The sequence below is a fragment of the Artemia sp. Qi Xiang Cuo genome, chromosome 14 (assembly GCF_049724085.1).
Source record: "Artemia sp. Qi Xiang Cuo chromosome 14, ASM4972408v1, whole genome shotgun sequence".
In the NCBI taxonomy this organism is placed as follows: Eukaryota; Metazoa; Arthropoda; class Branchiopoda; order Anostraca; family Artemiidae; genus Artemia; species Artemia sp. Qi Xiang Cuo.
Window position 1 is genome coordinate 32,648,772 of NC_142807.1, and position 23,337 is coordinate 32,672,108.

General features: G+C 34.4%; 1 protein-coding gene across 1 annotated transcript in view; it reads right to left on the reverse strand.

Moving 5' to 3' along the window:
• The window catches only part of LOC148944380 (uncharacterized), a 104,425-nt gene that overhangs the window by 65,697 nt on the left and 15,391 nt on the right, over positions 1-23,337 (reverse strand). Inside the window, exon 2 of the mRNA XM_089100304.1 lies at positions 19,293-19,368. Coding sequence (XP_088956430.1) covers positions 19,293-19,341 — 49 coding nt within the window. The 5' untranslated portion in view covers positions 19,342-19,368. The remainder of the gene's footprint in view (positions 1-19,292; positions 19,369-23,337) is intronic.

Consider the following 23,337-nt stretch of genomic DNA (forward strand, 5'->3'; position numbering starts at 1 on the left):
TAAATTCAAAATTAACTTTGAAAAATTAAGAGAATGTAACTGTGACAAGGTAAAGCACAACAAAACACTACTGAAATATTCCAACTCTTACATTTCAATGAAAGAAATTCAAAATGAACTATGAAAATCAATAGAATGTAACTGTGACAAGGTAAAGCACAACAAAACACTACTGAAATATTACAACTCTTGCATTTCATGACAAAAATTCAAAATGAACTTCGAAAAATCAAGAGAATGTAACTGTGACAAGGTAAAGCACATCAAGTCACCACTGAAATATTCCAATTCTTGCATTTAAACGAAAGAAATCCAAAATGAACTTTGAAAAATCATGAGAATGTAGCTGTGACAAGGTAAACCACGACAAGACACTACTGAAATATTCCAATTCTTGCACTTCGCGAAAGAAATTCAAAATGAACTTTGAAAAATTAAGAGAATGTAACTGTGACAAGGTAAAGCACAACGAAACACTACTGAAATATTCCAACTCTTGCATTTCAATTAAAGAAATTCAGAATGAACTATGAAAATCAACAGAATGTAACTGTGACAAGGTAAAGCACAACAAAACACTACTGAAATATTCCAACTCTTGCATTTTACGACAGAAATTCAAAATGAACTTCGAAAAATCAAGAGAATATAACTGTGACAAGGTAAAGCACAACAAGTCACTACTGAAATATTCCAAGTCTTGAATTTCACGACAGAAATTCAAAATGAACTTTGAACAATCATGAGAATGTAGCTGTGACAAGGTAAAGCACAACACAACACTACTGAAATATTCCAACTCTTGCATTTCATGAAAGAAATTCAAAATGAACTTCGAAAAATCATGAGAATATAACTGTGACAAGGTAAAGCACAACAAAACACTACTGAAATATTCCAACTCTTGCATTTCAATGAAAGAAATTCAAAATGAACTATGAAAATCAATAGAATGTAATTGTGACAAGGTAAAGCACAACAAAACACTACTGAAATATTCCAACTCTTGCATTTCACGACAGAAATTCAAAATGAACTTCGAAAAATCAAGAGAATGTAACTGTGACAAGGTAAAGCACAACAAGTCACTACTGAAATATTCCAACTCTTGCATTTCAACGAAATAAATACAAAATTAACTTTGAAAAATCATGAGAATTTAGCTGTGACAAGGTAAACCAAGACAAGACACTACTGAAATATTCCAATTCTTGCATTTCGCGAAAGAAATTCAAAATGAACTTTGAAAAATTAAGAGAATTTAACTGTTACAATTTAAAGCACAACAAATCAATACTTAAATATCCAAAATTTTGAATTTAAATTAAATAAATAAAAAATTAAATATTAAAATAAACATAATTTAACTGTGACAAGGTAAAGCAAAACAAATCACTACTGAAATATTCTAACTCTTGTATTTTACGAGAGAAATTCAAAATGAACTTCGAAAAATCAAGAGAATGTAACTGTGACAAGGTAAAGCACAACAAGTCACTACTGAAATATTCCAACTCTTGCATTTTACGACAGAAATTAAAAATGAACTTAAAAAAATCAAGAAAATGTAACTGTGACAAGGTAAAGCACAACAAGTCACTACTGAAATATTCCAACTCTTGCATTTCACGACATAAATTCAAAATGAACTTTGAAAAATCATGAGAATGTAGCTGTGACAAGGTAAACCACGACAAGACACTACTGAAATATTCCAATTCTTGTATTTCACGAAAAAATTCAAAATGAACTTTGAAAAATTAAGAAAATGTAACTGTGACAAGGTAAAGCACAACAAAACACTACTGAAATATTCCAACTCTTGCATTTCAATGAAAGAAATTCAAAATGAACTATTAAAATCAACAGAATGTAACTGTGACAAGGTAGAGCACAACAAAACACTACTGAAGTATTCCAACTCTTGAATTTCACGACAGAAATTCAAAATGAACTTCGAAAAATCAAACGAATGTAACTGTGACAAGGTAAAGCACAACAAGTCACTACTGAAATATTCCAACTCTTGCATTTCAACGAAAGATATTCAAAATGAACTTTGAAAAATTAAGAGAATGTAACTATGACAAGGTAAAGCACAACAAAACACTACTGAAATATTCCAACTCTTGCATTTCAATGAAAGAAATTCAAAATGACCTATGAAAATCAACAGAATGTAACTGTGACAAGGTAGAGCACAACAAAACACTACTGAAATATTCCAACTCTTGCATTTCACGACAAAAATTCAAAATGAACTTCGAAAAATCAAGAGAATTTAACTGTGACAAGGTAAAGCACAACAAGTCACTACTGAAAAATTCCAAGTCTTGCATTTCACGACAGAAATTCAAAATGAACTTCGAAAAATCAAGAGAATGTAACTGTGACAAGGTAAAGCACAACAAGTCACTACTGAAATATTCCAACTCTTGCATTTCACGGAAGAAATTCAAAATGAACTTTGAAATATTAAGATAATGTAACTGTGACAAGGTAAAGCACGACAAAACACTACTGAAATATTCCAACTCTTGCATTTCAATGAAAGAAATTCAAAATGAACTATGAAAATCAACAGAATGTAACTGTGACAAGGTAAAGCACAACAAAACACTTCTGAAATATTCCAACTCTTGAATTTCACGACAGAAATTCAAAATGAACTTCGAAAAATCAAGAGAATGTAACTGTGACAAGGTAAAACACAACAAGTCACTACTGAAATATTCCAACTCTTGCATTTCAACGAAAGAAATTCAAAATGAACTTTGAAAAATTAAGAGAATGTAACTATGACAAGGTCAAGCACAACAACACACTACTGAAATATTCCAATTCTTGCATTTCAATGAAGGAAATTCAAAATGAACTTTCTGAGTATTTTTGGTTTTCCCTTCCAAAATTGACCGTCCCCCCGCCCCTGCCCTCAGAAATGAGTGAACGAAGGGCCTCTGAGCCTTCCCCTTGAGGCAGATCCCGTTTATTTTCGATTCTGAGTATTTTTGGTTTTCCCTCCAAATTTGACTCCCCCTCTCCCCTGCCCTCATAAATGGCGGAAGGAGGGGCCTCTGAGCCTTCCCCGTGAGGCAGAGCCCCTTTATTTTCGATTCTGAGTATTTTTGGTTTTCCCTCCAAAATTGACTCCCCCTCTCCCCTGCCCTCAGAAATGGAGGAAGGATGGGGGCTCTGAGCCTTGCCCTTGAGGCAGATCCCATTTATTTTCGATTCTGCGCAATTTTGGTTTTCCCTCCAAAATTGTCCCACCCCTCGCCCCTGCCCTCAGAATTTGTGGAAGGATGGGCCTCTGAGTCTTGCCCTTGAGGCAGATCCCGTTTATTTTCGATTCTGAGCATTTTTGGTTTTCCCTCCAAAATTGACCCCCCCCCCTCCCCTGCCCTGAGAAATGGGGGAACGAAGGGCCTCTGAGCCTTCCCCGTGAGGCAGATCCAATTTATTAACGATTCTGAGTATTTTTGGTTTTCCCTCCAAAATTGACCCCTCCCCCACCCCTGCCCTCAGAAATGGGGGAATGAAGGGCCTCTGAGCCTTCCCCTTGAGGCAGATCCCATTTATTTACGATTTTGTGTATTTTTGATTTTCCCTCCAAATTGACCCCCCCCCTTCCCCTGCCCTAAGAAATGGGGGAACGAAGGGCCTCTGAGCCGTCCCCTTGAGGCAGATCCCATTTATTTTCGATTCTGAGTATTTTTGATTTTCCCTCCAAAATTGACACATCGGAGAGGTAAAGCTAGGTCAACTCACAATGTCATTCTATCGTCGTTAGCCATTTTCATAGACTGATGTTGTTTCAAATTCATAATAAATTACCTGAGTTAACAACCCCTTCGAGCTTACCTTAACTGTTAATCAGTTTAATCCTTTTTTTTCTCCACCTTCATACAATCCAATCACTAATTAGAATCATTCACACTCCTATTATTCAAAACATTAATTACTATTCTTCATAGTGTCCAATTTGCGAATTCCTAATCCCTTTTTGCAAAAATGTCAAATACTCACTCTTTTTGAAAAACTAAACCGGACTATACCCACCAAACCAGATTATACTCACAAAACCAGATTATACTCACCAAACCAGCCATGGGTTTTTCTTGCGCAATTCCAATGTATATTTTCATGTGTAATTGAAAACAACAGCAATTTCAATGTATATTTTTATGTGTAATTGAAACTGTGCACACCCTTACTACTGAAGTGTTAATTTTAGAGTATTAAAGGGAGTGAACAATTATTTAAGATGGACAAGCCGCCAACCAGGGATCCAGAGGCGGATCCAGGATTTTTTTTTAGAGGGGGTTTGGTGCCAAATGGGTTGATCCGAAAATTTTTTTTTAGGGGGAGGGGGCAAAATAGGTTGAACGGATAAACTTGCGTTAGGAGCAAATTTAATTAGCGCAAACTTGAGTTAATTCAGTAAACTACAATACTTTATACTACGCTAGGGGGGCCCCCTCCTCCCCTGGATCTGCCACTGCAGGGATCGTCCCACATATTTTTCCTTCGCGATAAGGATTCGCAAAGGACTGTAACAACAACAATAAAAACAAAAAAAAAGAATATTTTGATTAGCTTTTTGCTAATTAAAATAAGGATACAAGAAAAACAAGTTTGAAATTTCATCATAAAGTCAATATAGCAACAATGAGAAAAACCTCAAAACAGAGGAAAATGGTAGGCTATTTATGCAAAAGCGGTTGAAAAAAACCTTTAAAAATTCCTGTCATATTTTAACTATAGACGTGTGCTCATCATCTATACTGATAAAGTGTAAAGAAGACGCGATTAATGTCATATTGATAACCCTACTTCACATCCCTGGTTGAAAAAACCGAATTCTATTTTTCTGAGACTTGGGACATTTCACCTTAGCAACATCCTATAACCGGGAAAGTTGCTGAATATTCGAAAGTGTTCTTAACAGGAAATGTCTATTTTAGAGGATTAAAGATAGTGAACAATTATTAGAGATAGACAAGAGTAGAGTACTAAGTACCATTTCTACGAGACATTAAGGAATTACCATACTATTCTACGAGACGTATACACCTTTTCAAAGAGAGTGAGTATCCTCTCACACCTGTTGATCCGACCAGTGATTGCTTGATATGCCTTTACAGACTGGTTTAGACACAGGTTTCTAAGCCAAAACTTTTGATTGTCACATTACGTATTCAAAAGTGGTTTCTGAGGCAACATAGACAATTGCCTTAACTTGAGAGTAGTTTCTTAGGAATGTCTCGTTGCTAATTACAAAATCGGATGCTACACTCAGAATTGTTTGATTGACATATGCTGTTAAAAGCTAACTCTATTTGCAAAAAGGGATAAGGGATTCGCGAATTGGACTGTTCGAACGATCTTATTTGAATAATAGGGAAAAAACAGAGCTAGATAACATTTGCAAATTGGAATATATGAAGGTGGAGAAAAAGGGTTAAACTGATTAGCAGTTAAGGTAACCCCGAAGGGTTTGTTAACTCAGACAATTTGCTATAAATTTTGGACAACATCACTCTATGAAAAAGGCTAACGATGATAGAATGACATTCTGAGTTGACCTAGCTTTACCTCTCCGATGTGTTCTGTATAGTACACAAGTGGTGTTTGAACAGTGTTGTCAATTTAAAATAGGGTCTAACGCTATAGTTGATACGTTAAAGTTGATAAATTGATATTAAGAGAGATGTAGATGGGGAGAAAAGAATTTTAATAATGAAATTCAGAACAATCCATAGAAATCCTTGCAAATCAAGTAGTAAGGTGTATGTGAGTACGAACCGTCAAGGATCATAAGTAACAACGACCCTAACCACCAGAGACCTCAACCCCCAAATTTCCCCTATCCCCAAACTCCAAGGGGGCCGCCTCCCCTCCGAATTTTTGCCCCACCCCATTTTTTATAGGTTTTTTTTGAAGTTTTTTTTTAACTTTTTTTATTATTTTTTAACATCATATATTTTTTCAACTTTTTTTTACATCTCTTAGAATGACATGTACAATACTTAAAACATAAAAAATCACATTTAATATTTTCCAAATTCAAAATGAGAGTGATATAGAAATGTTAGTCGCAATTTTTACTGTTAGAAAAATATTGTTTGTAGTAGCACTTTTTTTTATTGGACTAAATTTTTTTTGGACTTCGAAATTATTTAATTTTTTTTCACGTATCTTAAAATGACATGAAATATGCTTATGGCTATAACAATTGTACTCTATGCTTGCTCAGAGACACGATGCGGCTTTCCCAATGGTACTCTATGTCCGTTTATCGACACTACCTAGTTTACTGGATGTATTAAATCAGTATTTTTTACACAGTGGAACAATAAACACAACTCATATATCTAAGAAGTGAAGATGAAGCATTCTAAGAAAGTATGTTCACTTGATAGTGTTATTGTAGCAGTGAATGCTGACAAGGAGAAGTATTTAAACTTTGAAATAAGTACGAGTGGTAGCACCATCGGAAACGTATGCGTGCATCGTCTTGACAGTAAGGAATTAAATTTCTTTGGACTACCAAAAAATTCAACTCTTATGATGGTGGATTTGCGAGATTGAGATCTCCGGAGAGGATTGCACTCAAAGAGAATGCCAACATAAAAATAATAGTTGATAAATAAAGGGCATCTTCTTGCTAGTGCTTGCGGTAACATGTTACCCATTGTTAAACCATATCGTCAGCTTTCGGGTATTAGCATTTAAATGAAAGCAAAAACGAAAATAAAGGCCTACTCTTCTACTAATATCATAAACCATATCTTGTCTACGTGCTGGAACTGTTACCTGTGTAAAAATAGTGTGATAATAGACAGTGAAGTTGCCAGAAAAATAAAAAGGGTATTGGCAGAAAATGTCACTAAGGAATATAAAGATGAATCGATGAAAAACAAAGTACCAGCAAACGTTACTGACATTGATGAAACAGTCAATGAACCAAATAATACCAAGGACGAAAAGCATATTGAGCCTGTCGATGACACACCTGTAAAAATTGTGTATGACTCAAAATGGAATAACGATTATTCTACTCATTACGAACTAGGAGAAAACAACAGCTATAGTATCAAGAGAGATAACATGGTGAACCATTTTATGGAACAGATTCAAAATGTCCAAAGTTGTTCATTGATATTAATAATGTATAATGGAATGATGATTATTCTACTGATTACGAACTAAGAAAGGACAACAGCTATAGTATCAAGAGAGAACAAGGTGAACCATTTTATGGAACAGATTCAAAATGTCCAAAGTTGTTCATTGATATTAATAATGTATAATAATAATATATTTTTTGGTTTAATATTATACATGACATTATTTCATTAAAAATATGTTATGCATTACATTGTTATATTTTCATTATTTTTAGATTAAGCCAGCATATCAAACTTTTAGAATGTCTATTAAAACAACAGAGAAGTAAGAAAAGGAATTTGTATACATCATATTTCAGATAGATAGGTTAATATAGAAAAAATCTAAATATAAGAATGAATAATTTATCTATCAACATCTATTGACAGATACTTGGGATAGCTTTGATGGAATCTAACTATCAGAGTGAATAAATTTTTTTATCAATGTCTTTTGACAGACAAGTTTGATAACACTGACATAATTTAAGTATCAAATTGAACAAATTCCTTATTAAAATTCTTTATCGATATCATTTGTCGGGTATGTCAGATAACATTGACAAAATCTATCTATTAGAATGAAAAAATTCTTTATCATCAGCCGTTGTCGGATTTCTCATTATGAAAGATTAAAAAGTGGAATCCTAGGGTCACACTTTTGAATTAAAACTTTATCTGTAGTTACATTACCCTTTACATAGAGTGCTTCAACCCCAAAAAAGGTGCAAAATTCACTGACTTCCTCCTGAACATTTCTCAGTTCCTGACCACTATTATTAAGTTGCGTAATCACTCTATCGTAGAAACCCAGTCTGTTTATATAACGTAATGTAGTACTCTACAAGCTTTGATCATACTCAAGCATATTATAGTTCACTATCCAATGATAACAGTCAATTTCTTCGAGTTCCATAGACAATAATAAAAATGCACATTCAAATATAGCACCACAAGATGATTTTTTTAAACCGATAAATTCTGTGTCATACAGTCCTATCATCTTGGAAGCTACTAATGTAGTTGTTACGTAGAGAAGTACTTCATCAAGCTTTTATACTTTCGCTTAAGGTTGAATGGAGTTATGGCTTGGGGGATGAGTCCTACAGCCATCTGAATTCATTGTGGAGAGGAGTCATAAAACCCTTAGAATGCATTGTGGGGAGGAGTCATAGAACTCTAGGTATCTATTGTATGCAAATGAAGTCTGGAAATTACAATTATTTTGTATAATTTCTGTTTTGTGTATCCAAGAGGTGAATTCAAGAAAGAGTTTGTTACTTATTTACAATTTTCTCATAATGACAAATCCGACAACGGCTGATGATAAAGAATTTATTCATTCTAATAGATAGATTTTGTCAATGTTATCTGACGTACCTGACAAATAATATCGATAAAGAATTTTAATAAAGAATTTCTTCAATTTGATACTTAAATTATGTCAGTTTTATCATACGTATAAGTCAAAAGACATTGATAAAGAATTTATTCATTCTAATAGATTCCGTCAATGCTATCCCAAGTATCTGTCAATAGATGTTGATAGAGAATTTATTCATTGTTATACTTAGATTTTCTCTATGTTAAGCTATCTCTCCGAAATATGATGTATACAAATTCCTTTTCTTACATCTCCGATGTTTTAATAGACATTCTAAACGTTTGATATTCTGGCTTACTCTAGAAATATTGAACATATAACAATGTAATGCATAACATATTTTTAATGAAATAATGTCATGTAGAATATTTTTACAAAAAACATATTATTATTATACATTATTAATATCAATGAACAACTTTGGACATTTTGAATCTGTTCCATAAAATGGTCACCATGTTCTCTCTTGATACTATAGCTTTTGTCTTCTCTTAGTTCGTAATCAGTAGAATAATCATTATTCCATTATACATTATTAATATCAATGAACAACTTTGGACATTTTGAATCTGTTCCATAAAATGGTTCACCATGTTCTCTCTTAATACTATAGCTGTTGTTTTCTCCTAGTTCGTAATCAGTAGAATAATCGTTAATCCATTTTGAGTCATACACAATTTTTACAGGTGTGTCATCGACAGGCTCAATATGCTTTTCGTCATTGGTATTATTTGGTTCATTGACTGTTTGATCAATGGCAGTAACGTTTGCTGGTACTTTGTTTTTCATCGATTCATCTTTATATTCCTTAGTGATATTTTCTGCCAATACCCTTTTTATTTTTCTGGCAACTTCACTGTCTATTATCACACTATTTTTACACATGTATAACAGTTCCAGAACGTAGACAAGATATGGTTTATTATATTAGTAGAAGAGTAGGCCTTTCTTTTCGTCTTTGCTTTCATTTGAATGCTAATACCCGAAAGCTGACGATATGTTTCAACACTGGGTAACATGTTACCTCTAGTTCTAGCAAGAAGATGCCCCTCTTCATGAACTATTATTTTTATGTTGGCATTCTCTTTGACTTCAATCATCTCCGGAAATCTTAATCTCGCATATCCACCATCATAAGAGTTGAATTTTTTTGGTACTCCAAAGAAATTTAATTCCTTACTGTCATGACAATGCACGCATACGTTTTCGATGGTGCTACCACTTTAACTTATTTCATAGTTTAAATATTTCTCCTTGTCAGCATTCAACGCTACAATAACACTATCATGTGAACATACTTTCTTAAAATGCTTCATCTTCACTTCTTAGAGATATGTGATGTGTTTATTGTTCCACTATGTAAAAAATACTGATTTAATACATCCAGTAAAATAGGTAGTGTCGATAAACGGACATAGAGTACCATTGGGAAAGCCGTATCGTATCTCTGAGTAAGCATATAGAACAATTGTTCGAGCCATAAGCATATTTCATGTCATTTTAATATACATGAAAAAAAAAGTTCAAAAAAAAAATTTAATCCAATAAAAAAATGTGCTACTACAGACAATATTTTCCTAATAGTAAAAGTTGCGACTAACATTTCTATATCACTCTCATTTTGAATTTGGAAAATATTAAATTTGATTTTTTTATGTTTTAAGTATGTTACATGTCATCATTCTAAGAGATGTAAAAAAGTTGAAAAAATATATCATGTTAGAAAATAATAAAAAAAAGTTTTAAAAAAAACTTAAAAAAAAAACTATGAAAAAAATGGGGGGGGGGCGCAAAACGTCAGAGGGGAGGCGGCCCCCTTGTAGTTTGGAGATAGGGGACCTTTGGGGGTTGAGGTCTCTGGTGGTTAGGGTCGTTGGTGCTTATGATCCTTGACGGTTCGTACTCACATACACCTTACTACTTGATTTGCAAGGATTTTTATGGATTGTTCTGAATTTCATTATTAAAATTCTTTTCTTCCCATCTACATCTCTCTTAGTATCAACTTTTTAGTATACTATAGCGTTAGACCCTATTTTAAATTGACAACACTGTTCAAACACCACTTGTGTAGTATACAGAACACATCGGAGAGGTAAAGCTAGGTCAACTCACAGTCATTCTATCATCGTTAGCCATTTTCATAGATTGATGTTGTCCCAAATTTATAGCAAATTGTCTGAGTTTTGGCTTAGAAACCTGTGTCTAAACCAGTCTGTAAAGGCATATCATGCAATCACTCGTCGGATCAACAGGTGTGAGAGGATAATCACTCTCTTTGAAAAGGTGTATACGTCTCGTAGAATAGCATGGTAATTCCTATATGTCTCGTAGAAATGGTACTTAGTACTCTACTGACAAGCAGCCAACCAGGGATTTTCCCACAGATTTTCCTTTGCTAAAGGGATTGCCAAACGACAAAAATAGAAAAATGAACCAAAAATAAACACGAAAAAGACAAGAATTGCCATTTCACTAACTACAATTAGCGATATAAGAAAAACAAACGTGAAATTTCATAATCAAGGATATAACAAAACGATAAAATAAAAATAGAGAAAAATGGTGTTACTGCGAAAAGATCGAAGAAAACAACGAAAAAAAGGAAAATAAAATTTAGTGCCCACAGTCTAACCAAACACCTAATGTCTTATGTAGCCGCTCAAGGTTTTAATCGACAGTGTATCCATATCTTTTTCTTCTTTGAGGTTCTGTCAGATATAAGAGCTTGGAGCAGTCGTACCGATAGTAATAATGCTCTTCAAAGATAAGATAATGAAGATAATGCTCTTCAAACCCCATGGGATCATCTTGATTGTTCTCTTTGGTCACCAGATCCGTAGTATTCAATATTAATGATCCTTATAATCAAGCTAATCCGACAGCAATCAATTTTCTACATTTCTTACCACATTAAAAGGGAGAGCTTTCACACAAGAACCATCAAAGCTGCATGTTGGTGCGTTTGTTAAACCAAGAAGCAATCTTTTGCAACCAGATTTTCGCTCTTGGTTGTAGAGATCATGGTACCACAATAAATTGTAGTACCTCCAAGAATGACGACAGTTGACAAAGAATATTTTGAAACCAGCAAAAGAGTCCATCGAAAAACAGGCATGAAGTAGAAGAAAAACCGTAGTGTATGCTCTTGATTTAGGACGTGAGAAAAAAAATTTTTCCATTTTCTAATAAAAACATAATTGTGCGCCTTCTTACTACCCCCTCCAAAGAAAAAACTTTCCTTGAAGTTTTAAGTCGATCTCCTCAGCCTTAAGACAAAGCAAGGTATAGTTCCCTGTAACGACCGGCAACCAGCTGAACTCTAAATTTAAAAGAAATCCAAAGAAATAGTGGCTACAGCCACGCATTGTACAATCTCCCAAGATCTGTTAGGTGTCGTGGACACTTACCAACTATAGAAAGTAAGATTACTGTCTTGAACCGGAGGGTTAGTTCTGAGTCCTGAATTTGTGAAAAACAAAATTATTCCAAAAAATAATCCACATATTTCCACGCAGAATAATGTATTTTTGATTGGTAGTGTATTAGTGATCAGTAATAATAATCAACATAACAAGCCTAAATTTGACAGATCAAAATGAGGAAATGTGATTTCTTGCTGTCTTTAGAATATATTTCGTGGAAATGTTGTTACATACTTATTTACTATAAGAACAAATTATAATTTGTAATGCTATATTATGAACATGCTTCTTTTTTATTTGTTTGTCGACAACAATTGCAGCATTCCCTAAATAACACAAACTGAAGTCCATAAAAAAGCAGTTTCAGTAAGATAAAGCTTTCTTGAGGTTTTTTTTTTTTTTTACTTTAAAAAATCTAATCTTTTGTTCAGTGCGCTTTTGTTCGATACTTATCATTATCTTTCAAGCTGATTGAAAGATAATAGAGTGGCAAGTTTAGCTTACCTGACAATATTTGCCAAGAATAGAAAAATTGTACTTTATATCAAATATAAAACGTCAATAGAAATTGACAACGCAAATAGTAGTTTCAGTGGCTCGTCCAGTCGTATCATACAGAAGGTTTAATGGCACCGATACGAATGCATTAGATTATCTGGAAATAACACTTAGAAACACAATATTCAAAAAAGACCTTCTTAAACACGGGACTTTTCAGGTGACCATGGTATATAAACAGATTAATTAAAGATAAAGCAGGTCGTTATTGGTGCTTGTGGAGTGAAATTTCCCCTCATATTTTACAGAATATAGCTTTTAAAGAAATATTAGTTTCTGCTCGTGCAGAACTTTGGGTCTTTCTTATAGAAGAGCATAGCATTTTTTGACAGCATGTTGTGGCCAAGATGGGCCCAAGATTGCACAAAGCCTCCTTTCAACTGAAGATCCCAGGGACTTCTAACTGTCCGGGTTCGAGTCGCCTTAAGTGCATCGTATAGACTTGAGAAAATGTATTAGTCTCTGTCCTGCACTAGTTGGGACCCATTGCTTTTTCTGAGGCCAAGGTCAATTACAATGATTTAAATCCAATGCGAAAATTGCAGCTTCGAATGCTACAACGTCAGAAAACAACCGCGGCTTTAAACTTTTGACAGACAAGTTCAGAAGTTGGAAGATGGAGTTGTTAGGAGAATCGGAGGCTCATATCCCAGGAGTAGAAAATATGAAATTAGGTTTGATTTAATTTATTTACTCCGACAAGAAGGATAGGGTGCATAGGAAGGAGGTTGGCTCATGATGAATAAAGAGGCTGCTAAATCTTGCTTAGGTTGGGAAGGTATTAAAAATAGAATGCTATTTGCTTGTTTTCGAACTAAAAAGTAAAAGGTATCCGTTAGATACCTTTGAGATTTCTGTAAAATGCAAATGACTATTTGGGCTTTTTTCAAGGATTTAAGGAGTGGGGCAAAACCACCCACATTCGGGATAATGTTTGATTGTCAAACATAGTTCTTAGTCGTTTTATGATTCATTTATTCATTCCTGGTAAGTTTTGCTTGATTTAGCTGGAAACAGGCGGATACTTTTTGCAGGTCGATATTTTTATACATGCTGATTTTTAACCTTTTTTTTAAGATTGCTTTTTTTCTTGTCACTCTTTTCCTCTTAGTTAACACGATCAACCCGTCAAAATTAATAGTCCCGTTCAAAGTTAGGCTTGTTTCATGTATAAATATCACAGATTTGGAAAAAGTTCGAGGAGACTAAGAACGATTATTCCCGGGAACATTCAAAAGCATCAGAGATATAATTGCATGGACCTTCTCCGAGATTCTTTTATATTGTCGTTATTTCCCCTTTGCAGTCAAATCGAAAAACAATTCAAAACCATTATTAGTAAATGGTGAGAACTATTCTCTCGAATTGCAGTAAAATAAGGAAGAATGAATGCCAGAAAATTTGGAAAGAAATTAGAAAATTCACACAAAGATAGGATAAATTTAGTGTTTACAATTTTTAGGGATGGTTTGACCTTCTTAACAGTAAATTATTAAGGGAAAGAGTGTCCCCTAGGATCCCTTTATATCCCAAAATCATAATATTCTTAAGACTTGTACTATAATCTTTCCTATTTTCAGAATGATTTGAGCGCTTCGTTTTCAAAGTTGTCCCGCTCCTGAAGTTTTTTGTCCAACTGACCGGAATTAGCTTCAGAAAAAGAAAAAATCAGGAAAACCCTGCTCACTAACAAAAGTTTTGCTGCTCTAATAAATCATTAAACTTCTAATTTTAATATTTTTATTCCAAGCCATTATTTTTTTCGTATGAAATGAAGCGTTTGTGGTGAAAGCCAACAATATAGTCAGCGCATCCATTTTTGGATTTACTAATTTTTTTTTTTTCTCTCATCACATTATCAAATTCTTAGTTTAGTGACCAAAAAATCTGACGAAGGAACGAAATTCAATGGACAGACATGGGTATCTATTGATTACTTTCAAGTCACATGAACTTATTACTAACTCTTTCCACAAATATTGTTATCGTATTATCGTTATTTTTTTTTATTAATAATAATAATATTGTTACCAATGTAATAAATATTGCCATCTTTGTGTATTTATCTGTATTTCTCTTTGCTGTATAAGCTATTTAGCCAAATATACGGAAGTTTATCACCATGAACAGTCACTTTGTTTTGTAGGAGAGGAGGGAGAATTTCAGCAAATTAAATAAAGCTGGTAAATATAGAGCGGCTACAATTAGTATTATGAGTTTTATGGCAGCGTTAAGCTACTTAAATTTGACACATTGAAGAGCCTTCTTCTATCTAACGGTTTCCAAAAACCATTGAAGGGCGAGGGATCGAATCCTAGTGTATCCAATTATTTGGTTTGGGACGGGGGTCAGTGGCATGACTCAGTAAGCTCAGCCTGAGCCGACCCAACTCTAAATGGACACCTGGAGAAATCTGGGGAAGGTAAGAAGGAAGGGTGTGCAAAGGCATAGGAAGGTTTGCCCCCATCCCCCCATTGCACTTCCTGGCTGAAGGGCCTTCAGACGGAGATCAGCACCGCCGGTTTGGACTTTAAGGATCTAGTGCCATATCCTTTACCTTTATCTTTTTTTTCTAGATACCATAGAAAATAATTAGTGCATATGAATATTATGTGAAAATAAGAAAAATCATAAAAGTCATAAAATCCTATGAGATGGCTGGGACCCCGATTCATTACCCTTCTTCGTCATGATTATTATCATGATTAGCAACTGTTCATATTCCTTTTACTGTCAACTCTATTGTTTGATAAGCCAAATAAAGTTTTGGGTTAAAAAATAAAATATAAACAAAATGGTTTATCCCATTCATTATGCTTCGCTTTCTTGACTGGACAAAAAAGTCACATCCACAATTATATAAACATACAACGCAAAAAGAAGGCTTCGTATATGTTTCGCTAAAGACATTTCTTGGACTGTTTTTACTTGTGACAGTTGGTGCAAATGACATGCAAAGGAAATCAAAACAAATGTCACAGGTCTGTCGAAACCGTGGCATTTCTTGGCAAAGCTTTTAACTCCAAAATCTTTCCCCGATAAATCTGTATTCTGGTCGATTTGCCAATAAATAAATGGCCTATACTTTTAATTTAAAGTCCAGAGACGTATTTTTCTTCTACAGTGGTGCCTCGAAAAAAGAAGCCTTGACAGAAAAAGCAATAAAATAATATTTTTTTTTGTGTGTGTTTGAAAGCATCATAGATCCATAGTTGCAATCAGTATATGTCTTCTACGAGTTTTAATAATGGGAAGGATGAAACTGGACAAAAAAAAAATTCAGTATCACAACCATTAGATGAGTTGGGGGGGGGGGGGCTCAGAGCTGTCACCGCCACTAGAAACTGAAAACTTGCAGTATTTCTACTCCTAAAATTTCCATGTAGATGTAGATTTTGTTCTGAGAATAGGTCAAAAAAAAATTTCAACTATATTATTGGTTTTCCTTACTAACTTGGTCCACATTTTTCCAAACGCCCGTTATAGACGAATTTACAATGATGCTAAGGGTTTCCACCCAGAAAATTTCCACTTGCAAAAAATTCCCCCGTGGAAAGTTCCCCCGCGGAAAATTCCCCCTATGGAAAATTCCCACTGGAAGATTCCCCCTGTGAAAAATTCTCTCAAGAAAATTCTCCTGTGGAAATTTCGTCCGGAAAATTTCCTTCTGAAAAAGTCCTCCCTGCGGAATATTTTCCCCTGGAAAAATCTCGCTGATAATTTCCCACAGACAATTCTCCCGTAATATTCTATCTATATGTAAAATTTTGTACCCAAAGAGAAAAAAAGACAAATAAAAATAATACTGTATATGAATCCAGGAAAGTTCCTCACAAAAATTTTGCTCCCCGCTGAAAATTATTCCCATGGAAATGACTTCCCCTTCCTCTAAAAGCCCCCGCGAAGTATGTCCGTATGTACCCTAATAGCAAATACAATATGTAAGAACCTACAGCCCTTTCCCTTGGGGCTGTGGTTGGTCAAATCATCCTCAGAAGTATATTTATTTGAACTAACATTTCAACTATGCTGAACCAAATGGCTATCTAAAATTTCAATCAGATATATTTGGGGGAAAGGGGGAGTGGGAGGGGACTAGCAGCCCTCCAATCTGTATGATCACTAAAAAGAGCACTAAAACTTTTAACTTTTGTTCGAGTGAGTCCTCTTCCAATCTTCTAGGATTCATGGTTCTATACAGTCATCCGTAGAGGGAAAAAACACACCCATGATCTGTTTTTGGAAAAAAAAAAACATAAATTCTAAAATTTTGCAGATTAGAGCTTGAAACCTCCACAGTAGGGTTCTCTGATCGTTTTGTAGTTAAGAAAGGGGGTAAATGTCTCAAAGGGTGCATTTTAATGCCTAAATATCCTAGCTCTCATTGAGCCTTCAGATAAATACAAAATTAGTTCTAACGAAGGGGTGGAGGTAGAAACTGATGTGTAATTTCTTTTGATTTCTAGGAATATTTATTGTCCCCACCGTTATTATGAAAGTAAAGATAGCATTGAACTCCAAAACGAGCAGAATTTATTTCATATAGGAGGAGGGCTGTCCCTCCTCATCCCCAACCTCTCCCTCGGGGTTGTAGAATCTTTGGAGGATTCTTAGTTAATGAGAAATTGAGAGTTCCGGAACTTTTTTTAGTCGAAAGTGATTGGAGACCACCACCCCTTGTCCTATAGCCCTTTTTTATATCTAGCCCCATTTTTATCCTTTAGGACATCTGATCGACATTCTGAGGTACCTATTTTGTACTTATGAGGTACCTATGAGGTACCTATTGAGGTACCTATCTTTGTGGCTGCTCATTATCCTTATCGCTATCGTTATCATTATCGTGTGGGAAAATTTTCATGGGGGGGGGGAGAATCCTCCAGGTCAAAATTGTTCGGAAGTATTTTGTGAGGGGTATCTTCCGCAGGGGGTGGGGGATATTTCCCAGGGGGAGTTTTCCGAGAGTAAGCTCTGCGCAGGTGGGATTTTCCCGTGGGAAATTTCCACGGTGGGGAAAATTTTTTGGGAGAGCATCCAGGATTTGGTTCGGGGTGGGATCTTTAGAATTAATAGAACTGGAGAAATGGCTTTTGAGTCTCTGTATTAAACACTGCAGAGAATAAATAGGTTGTCTGAACATAACCAAATAGAATATATGATAGGTAAAATTCACCGCAATTTAGTTGTCCAAGTGTTCTTTTTCAGTCATATTTATGTAAGAAGGGTAATTTTGTATGTATCAGGGGGAAAAATGTTAGTCATGGAAGTTTAACTAGGTTGGCACTAGAGTAATCCTTAAAATAAACAAACTTTAATATTTTAATTATTGTGTATACATAACATAGTTTTATTTTTACTCAGATATGCTCAAACGGTTAAAAAAACGAGCATACATGGGAACGCACATAATGAACACGGATAGGAACACGCGGAATCCTGACATCTCCAAGTAATATAAATATAAGAGGGCAATAATATTCGCTTTTATCCCTGCCCTTTATGGTTCAGTTAAACTTGTGTATAGCAAGGTATCGAGAACAAGGATTGAACGATGTGTATTTCTGTTAGACGACAAATAAAAAGTCACCTAAATATGAGGTTAAAAGCTTTTTTTAACCTCAAGCTCAGTTATTTTCTCCAATGCCTCCATATTTAAAAACTATTGTTTCACACTTAAAGTGTATATTCCCTTTTTTTGAAATAAATGAAGTTATTTATTCATTAAATTTCTATAACTAAATTCAAGGTTGTTCACTTTTAAACATTTGGAATCAGCATGCAAAGAAAAATTTTTTTACGCATATTTTGTTATACAAGGTCCATTTTTCTCCAGCTCTGGAAACTATTGGCAGGGATCACTTTCAAAGAGGTAGAGGACAGTCTTTAATTTTATTTCCAAAATATGTTATTGTATTAAATTGTGTCCATTTTTCATCATATTTACTCTTTTCTTAAATGCGAGGGGAGCTGCGACTCCCCCCTTTAACCTTTCGTTCCTTAAAGTGCAGTGTAGCAATCATACAATAATGGTTCAAAATTAAAAATAACCCACACAAAAAGATGCACACTTAAGACTGCCAAAAGTGACATTTCGGGTTCTAGAGCTTAATTTTTGAAGGGAGGTTCACTGGATAAAAACTTTGCTCTATGGGGATTAGCCACTCTTTACTTTTGGGTGCAGATAACTTTGTGAATGTGATCTTTTATTAGAAACTAAAAAAAAAAATCTACGTGTATCTGCAAAATTCACAATTATTCACGCCTTTCTCTAATCTAATTGTTTTCTAAATACCCAATTATTTCATAGTTTTCTAGGATCATCAGGTCGAGTGCTGTTTTATTGTTTCTTTAGGTGGCGGGATGCAAGAGCAACTAATTTTCCTTAGAATTACAACCAAAACTAAAATCCACTTTTATCCCAATTTTTAGGAAAGTGTTCTCTTTTTGCGCAATAAAGTATTCCGGAAACGACACTGTCTGAAATTATATGGTTCTAACATAGCGCGTTGTAATCTAGTTATGTTCTATGTCTGGTACCTGAGTGCTGCAACCTTACATCCCATTCTTCCCGAACCTCTTTCCAAGTTTCATATCTTCGTTTTGTAAAAACAAAATTTACAACAAGCTTCTCTCAATATAAAATAGCTAGTTGTTTATGGGAATGGTATCTGCTAGCAATTTCTCAAAATCATTCCTATCGTAAAATTCTTCTAATAAAAAATGATTAAGCTGTTTTGTTTTTTTTATTTAACTTACTTCTATGTGTTTCGTGAAGAAGCATAGGTAGTGACAATTCCATGCTCATTAACTCTCAGGTCATAATTCAACTTTCCTAGAAGAATATTATTATTATTAGTGGAGTAGAAATTTTATAAACATACCGTAATAAACAGTGTAAAAATCAAAAAATGTCCAGTAAAAAAAAAAAATATACAAAAGCAGATGAAAATAGGAAGTAACACTGGAGGAAGCAAGCACTGTTTCATCTTGTAATGTAAAGATGTTTTAAGTCGCTGAAAAAATATTTAGGTTTCTACCAAATCAATCAAGACCAATTGAACGTGGAGGAATGAAAAGCGGACCATACAAAGTAATTGAAACATCAAAGCAATCGCCTTAATTCGCTTATGCACCTTCATTCGGGACCTTAAAGCTACACTTTCTCTTAAAGTTAAATGCAAATTGACTCTGATGATTCGAAAGACTGTATGTGATGTTATTTGGGAAAAAGAGATATATATCCCACCGCCCCAAACAAGTGAGTTTCAATCGGCTACTTCAATCTTATTTCGTTCCTACGATATTTTATAAATTTCTGTTTTTGTTTTCGAATTACATTTTGCCCTTTTTGTCTCGCTTAGAAAGAAACTGGGATGACTTGGATAGAGTAATAGTTTGAAATATAATTTCCACTATCAACAATATTTCATTGTTTATCGGATTCTGAAAAAAAATAATCTGTTTACAAACCATTCCTTCAAGAGCCGGACAACATTTCAAATCTGACTTGACCGATAGATTAAACAAGGTTTTTTGTTTGTTATGGCATATTAATCATATTTCCTATAATATTAGAACAACAAAGATCCTCTTACATTGCTCTAAGGTCCGTTGTTAGTTACTTCAGATGGGATGTCGTAATTACTGTGTCATAAATTTAATTTGAATAGGAAATTGAGTTTAGGATAGATGACAGCCCAAACTAAGGATCTGATATGCAAGAATATATATGTCCTACATCTCTTGCTTTATTTATTCATGAGATCCAGTGTCTTGTCTATTTTCTCATACTAAAATCTCCAATGACGAGATTTCTTAAATTGACTTTTCAATCTTCCAAAATCTCTCCGAAAATTTTGAAGGAGATAGATTGGAGGCCGTCAAAGCAAATAAATTAACATAATGGATGTCCACTAAGGATGAATGATCTCCTGTCTAGTAGTAAGCTTATACTAGATATGTTGTCTTTTCTAGTGTGAAAAATAGCCCTAAGTAAAAAAACTAACAAATAACAATATGACTAAAAACCCAATAAAGATATTGTGAAATATATTTATGGTTGCAGATACAATCTGTTGGAGTCATTTTACACCAATGTCGAAATAACATCCAATATTCCATTCTAATTGCCATTACTATATACTTGTTTTGTCTATATTATTGTTATGTTATTGTTAAGTACCAATTTTTGTTAATTATTCTAGAATGTTATTGTTTAATACACAATTTCTCATATTTTACTTGAATGAAGTTCCGTAGGGCCTATAAGGCTGTATTGGGGTTTCTTTTCTTTTGGTAATCCAATGCGTATGATACCGATATTCTAATTGACTTGGCCCAATACAAAATAACTGATAAAGGCGATAAACCTAGAAGTCTGGATGGAAGTTTTGGTACTAGGCGTTTACCCCCCTCCCCCGGATTTTACCCCCAGAAAATACCCCCCTCCCCGGGGAAAACACCCTGGCGTTTACCCCCCTGGGAAATACTCCCCACGGAAAATACCCCCCCGCTGCGGAAAACATTCCCCCTGAAAAAAACCCTCCCCGTGGAAAATACACCTCGCGTAAAATTTAGGTATCTTCCCTATCGGAAAATACCCACCGTGGAAAATAAGGCTTTCGAACTTTGAGAATTTTATTTGAGTTTTTCTTTCGTAGGGAGAAGGAATTTTGGTACTTGTGTATCATGCGCTACTCGCTCAAGCTTGCGCAGTGTAAAACTCGAAAACAAACCGGTTTCTTCGTTCGTTTCTTTCAGCTTAGCGTAAGACAAGACAAAGACATGTGACAGAATAAATGGAAAATATATAATTTGGGCTATATATTTGCACATAAGAACGAACGAAGTAAGTATTTTGAATAGTTTGAAGTTAGAAAAAAAATTCATGCTTCATAAAAGGCAGAATAATTGTATCTAACACATTTTGCATGCAGCCCCACTATACTTTAGCACCCCCCCCCCTCCTAATGTGGAAATTTACAGCCCAAATTTGTTTCTAAAATAACGAAGAAACTAACGAAGAAACTGGTTTGTTCTCGAGTTTTACACAGCGTAAACTTGAGTGAGTGGTGTATAATATACAAGTACAGGAATTTTTCATGGAGAGAGAGCCTGATTTCTCGGTACTATTTAAAAGCGAACGGAAATTAAACTTTTAAAATTAAGTTTTTTAAACTGAAAGTAAGGAGTAACATCAAACCTTAAAACGAACAGAAATAATTACGTATATAAAAGGAGTTACCCCTTCCATAAGACCTTGCTCTTTTCACTAAAGTTTTGACTTTTTGTCTTAATTTCTTAGGAACGATTCCTGAAACACAATGGCCGTTTAATTAGAATAATAAGCTTTGTTTTAAAATTTTATAAAAAAACTTTTTTATAAAATTTTAGAACCCCAATATTCTACCTTTTTGCCGGTAGTCATGCTAATATAATCTTTTATGCTGCACAGAAAAATATTTTCATAAAGGGAAGGGCTACCGCACCTACCCTGAACCATTATTAAAAGCAAGACCAAAATATTCCTGGGAATCAAAAGGGATTAGAGATTGATTTCTACTATGAATGCGCCAGCGTGAGGCATCATTGTCTTTGAAACTTGAAAGCTCAATCTTTATTTTTTAAATAAATTCAAATCGATTGCCTACCGCAAAATGTACGCTCGATGGCTTTTCGGTATCGTTTGTGCTAAAATCTTCCTTTTTGAGCCTGAAAATGACAAAAAAAAAAATACTACTTTGTTTTGGCGCAATCTTCTATGTCAGAGGCAGCGACATAACGTATAAACTCCGGAAGGGCTCATTCGATTGAAAACCGGAGATTCTAGTGCCCTTTCTAAGAGTCAAAAGTGATTAGAGGGTAACTTCTTTTTCAAAATGTATCCGATTCAAAGTTTGAGATAGCGATTTTGTAAAAAAAATAGTTCAAAGATCAGAGTAGTGTGTTATTAATTAACTTCACGATTACAAGACCTGCCAGACCGGTTTCTAGTACTTTCAGAGATACAAGACCTGCCAGATAGGTTTTCTGGGGGTCATGGGCTAAGCTGATCAGATTTTCTGCTTTAAAAATATATAAAGTGTAATCTATAGCGTTGAATGTCCTTCGCGGAAAAATACTAGTTTTGGCCAAAGGCTAATATATTCATTTTTTTTCTTGTATAAAATATTGGTGAAGAAAGAGATTCTCATTAGTTTAAAAAAGCTATTCCAACAAGCCGAATAGACTATTTGATTTTTTTGATTAATTATTCCCACTCAAATGGAGAACTCCAAAAGAATTTTGGTAAGTAAATGTTTTTCTTACATTATAAAAAAAACAAACTATTTCGTAGATACACGAGTAGCAGCATAATTGTTCTGTAGGTAACTTCATTTAAATCTCTTCCGGTATCTAAAAGCCATTTCACTAAAAACTTATATCTGGCATACCTGTCGTGAGATATATATAGCCTATTTGAGATTTAAAATTGTTTTAAAAACACACAGTGTGTGTTTTAAAAAGTGCAAAACATGTTTAGTGTAGGGATGGGCTTTGGTATTGAGGAAGGGGTGAGGCCCCCTATTAATATTCGGAATAAAATCTGTTGAAACTAATATGCAAATTGGGCTATATTTTTTTGCGCATCGTATCTAAAATATTGATAGGTTAAGCTCCTCCTTCTTAGGGAGTCATGTTTCTTTTTTATGATTTAAAAGTTTAAGCAGATGGAATTTTGAGCGAAATAATTTACCCCCATAAGTTTAAATCATGTTTTTCTTAGTTGAAAAAGCATACATTTTTTTTATCCTGTGCGGTG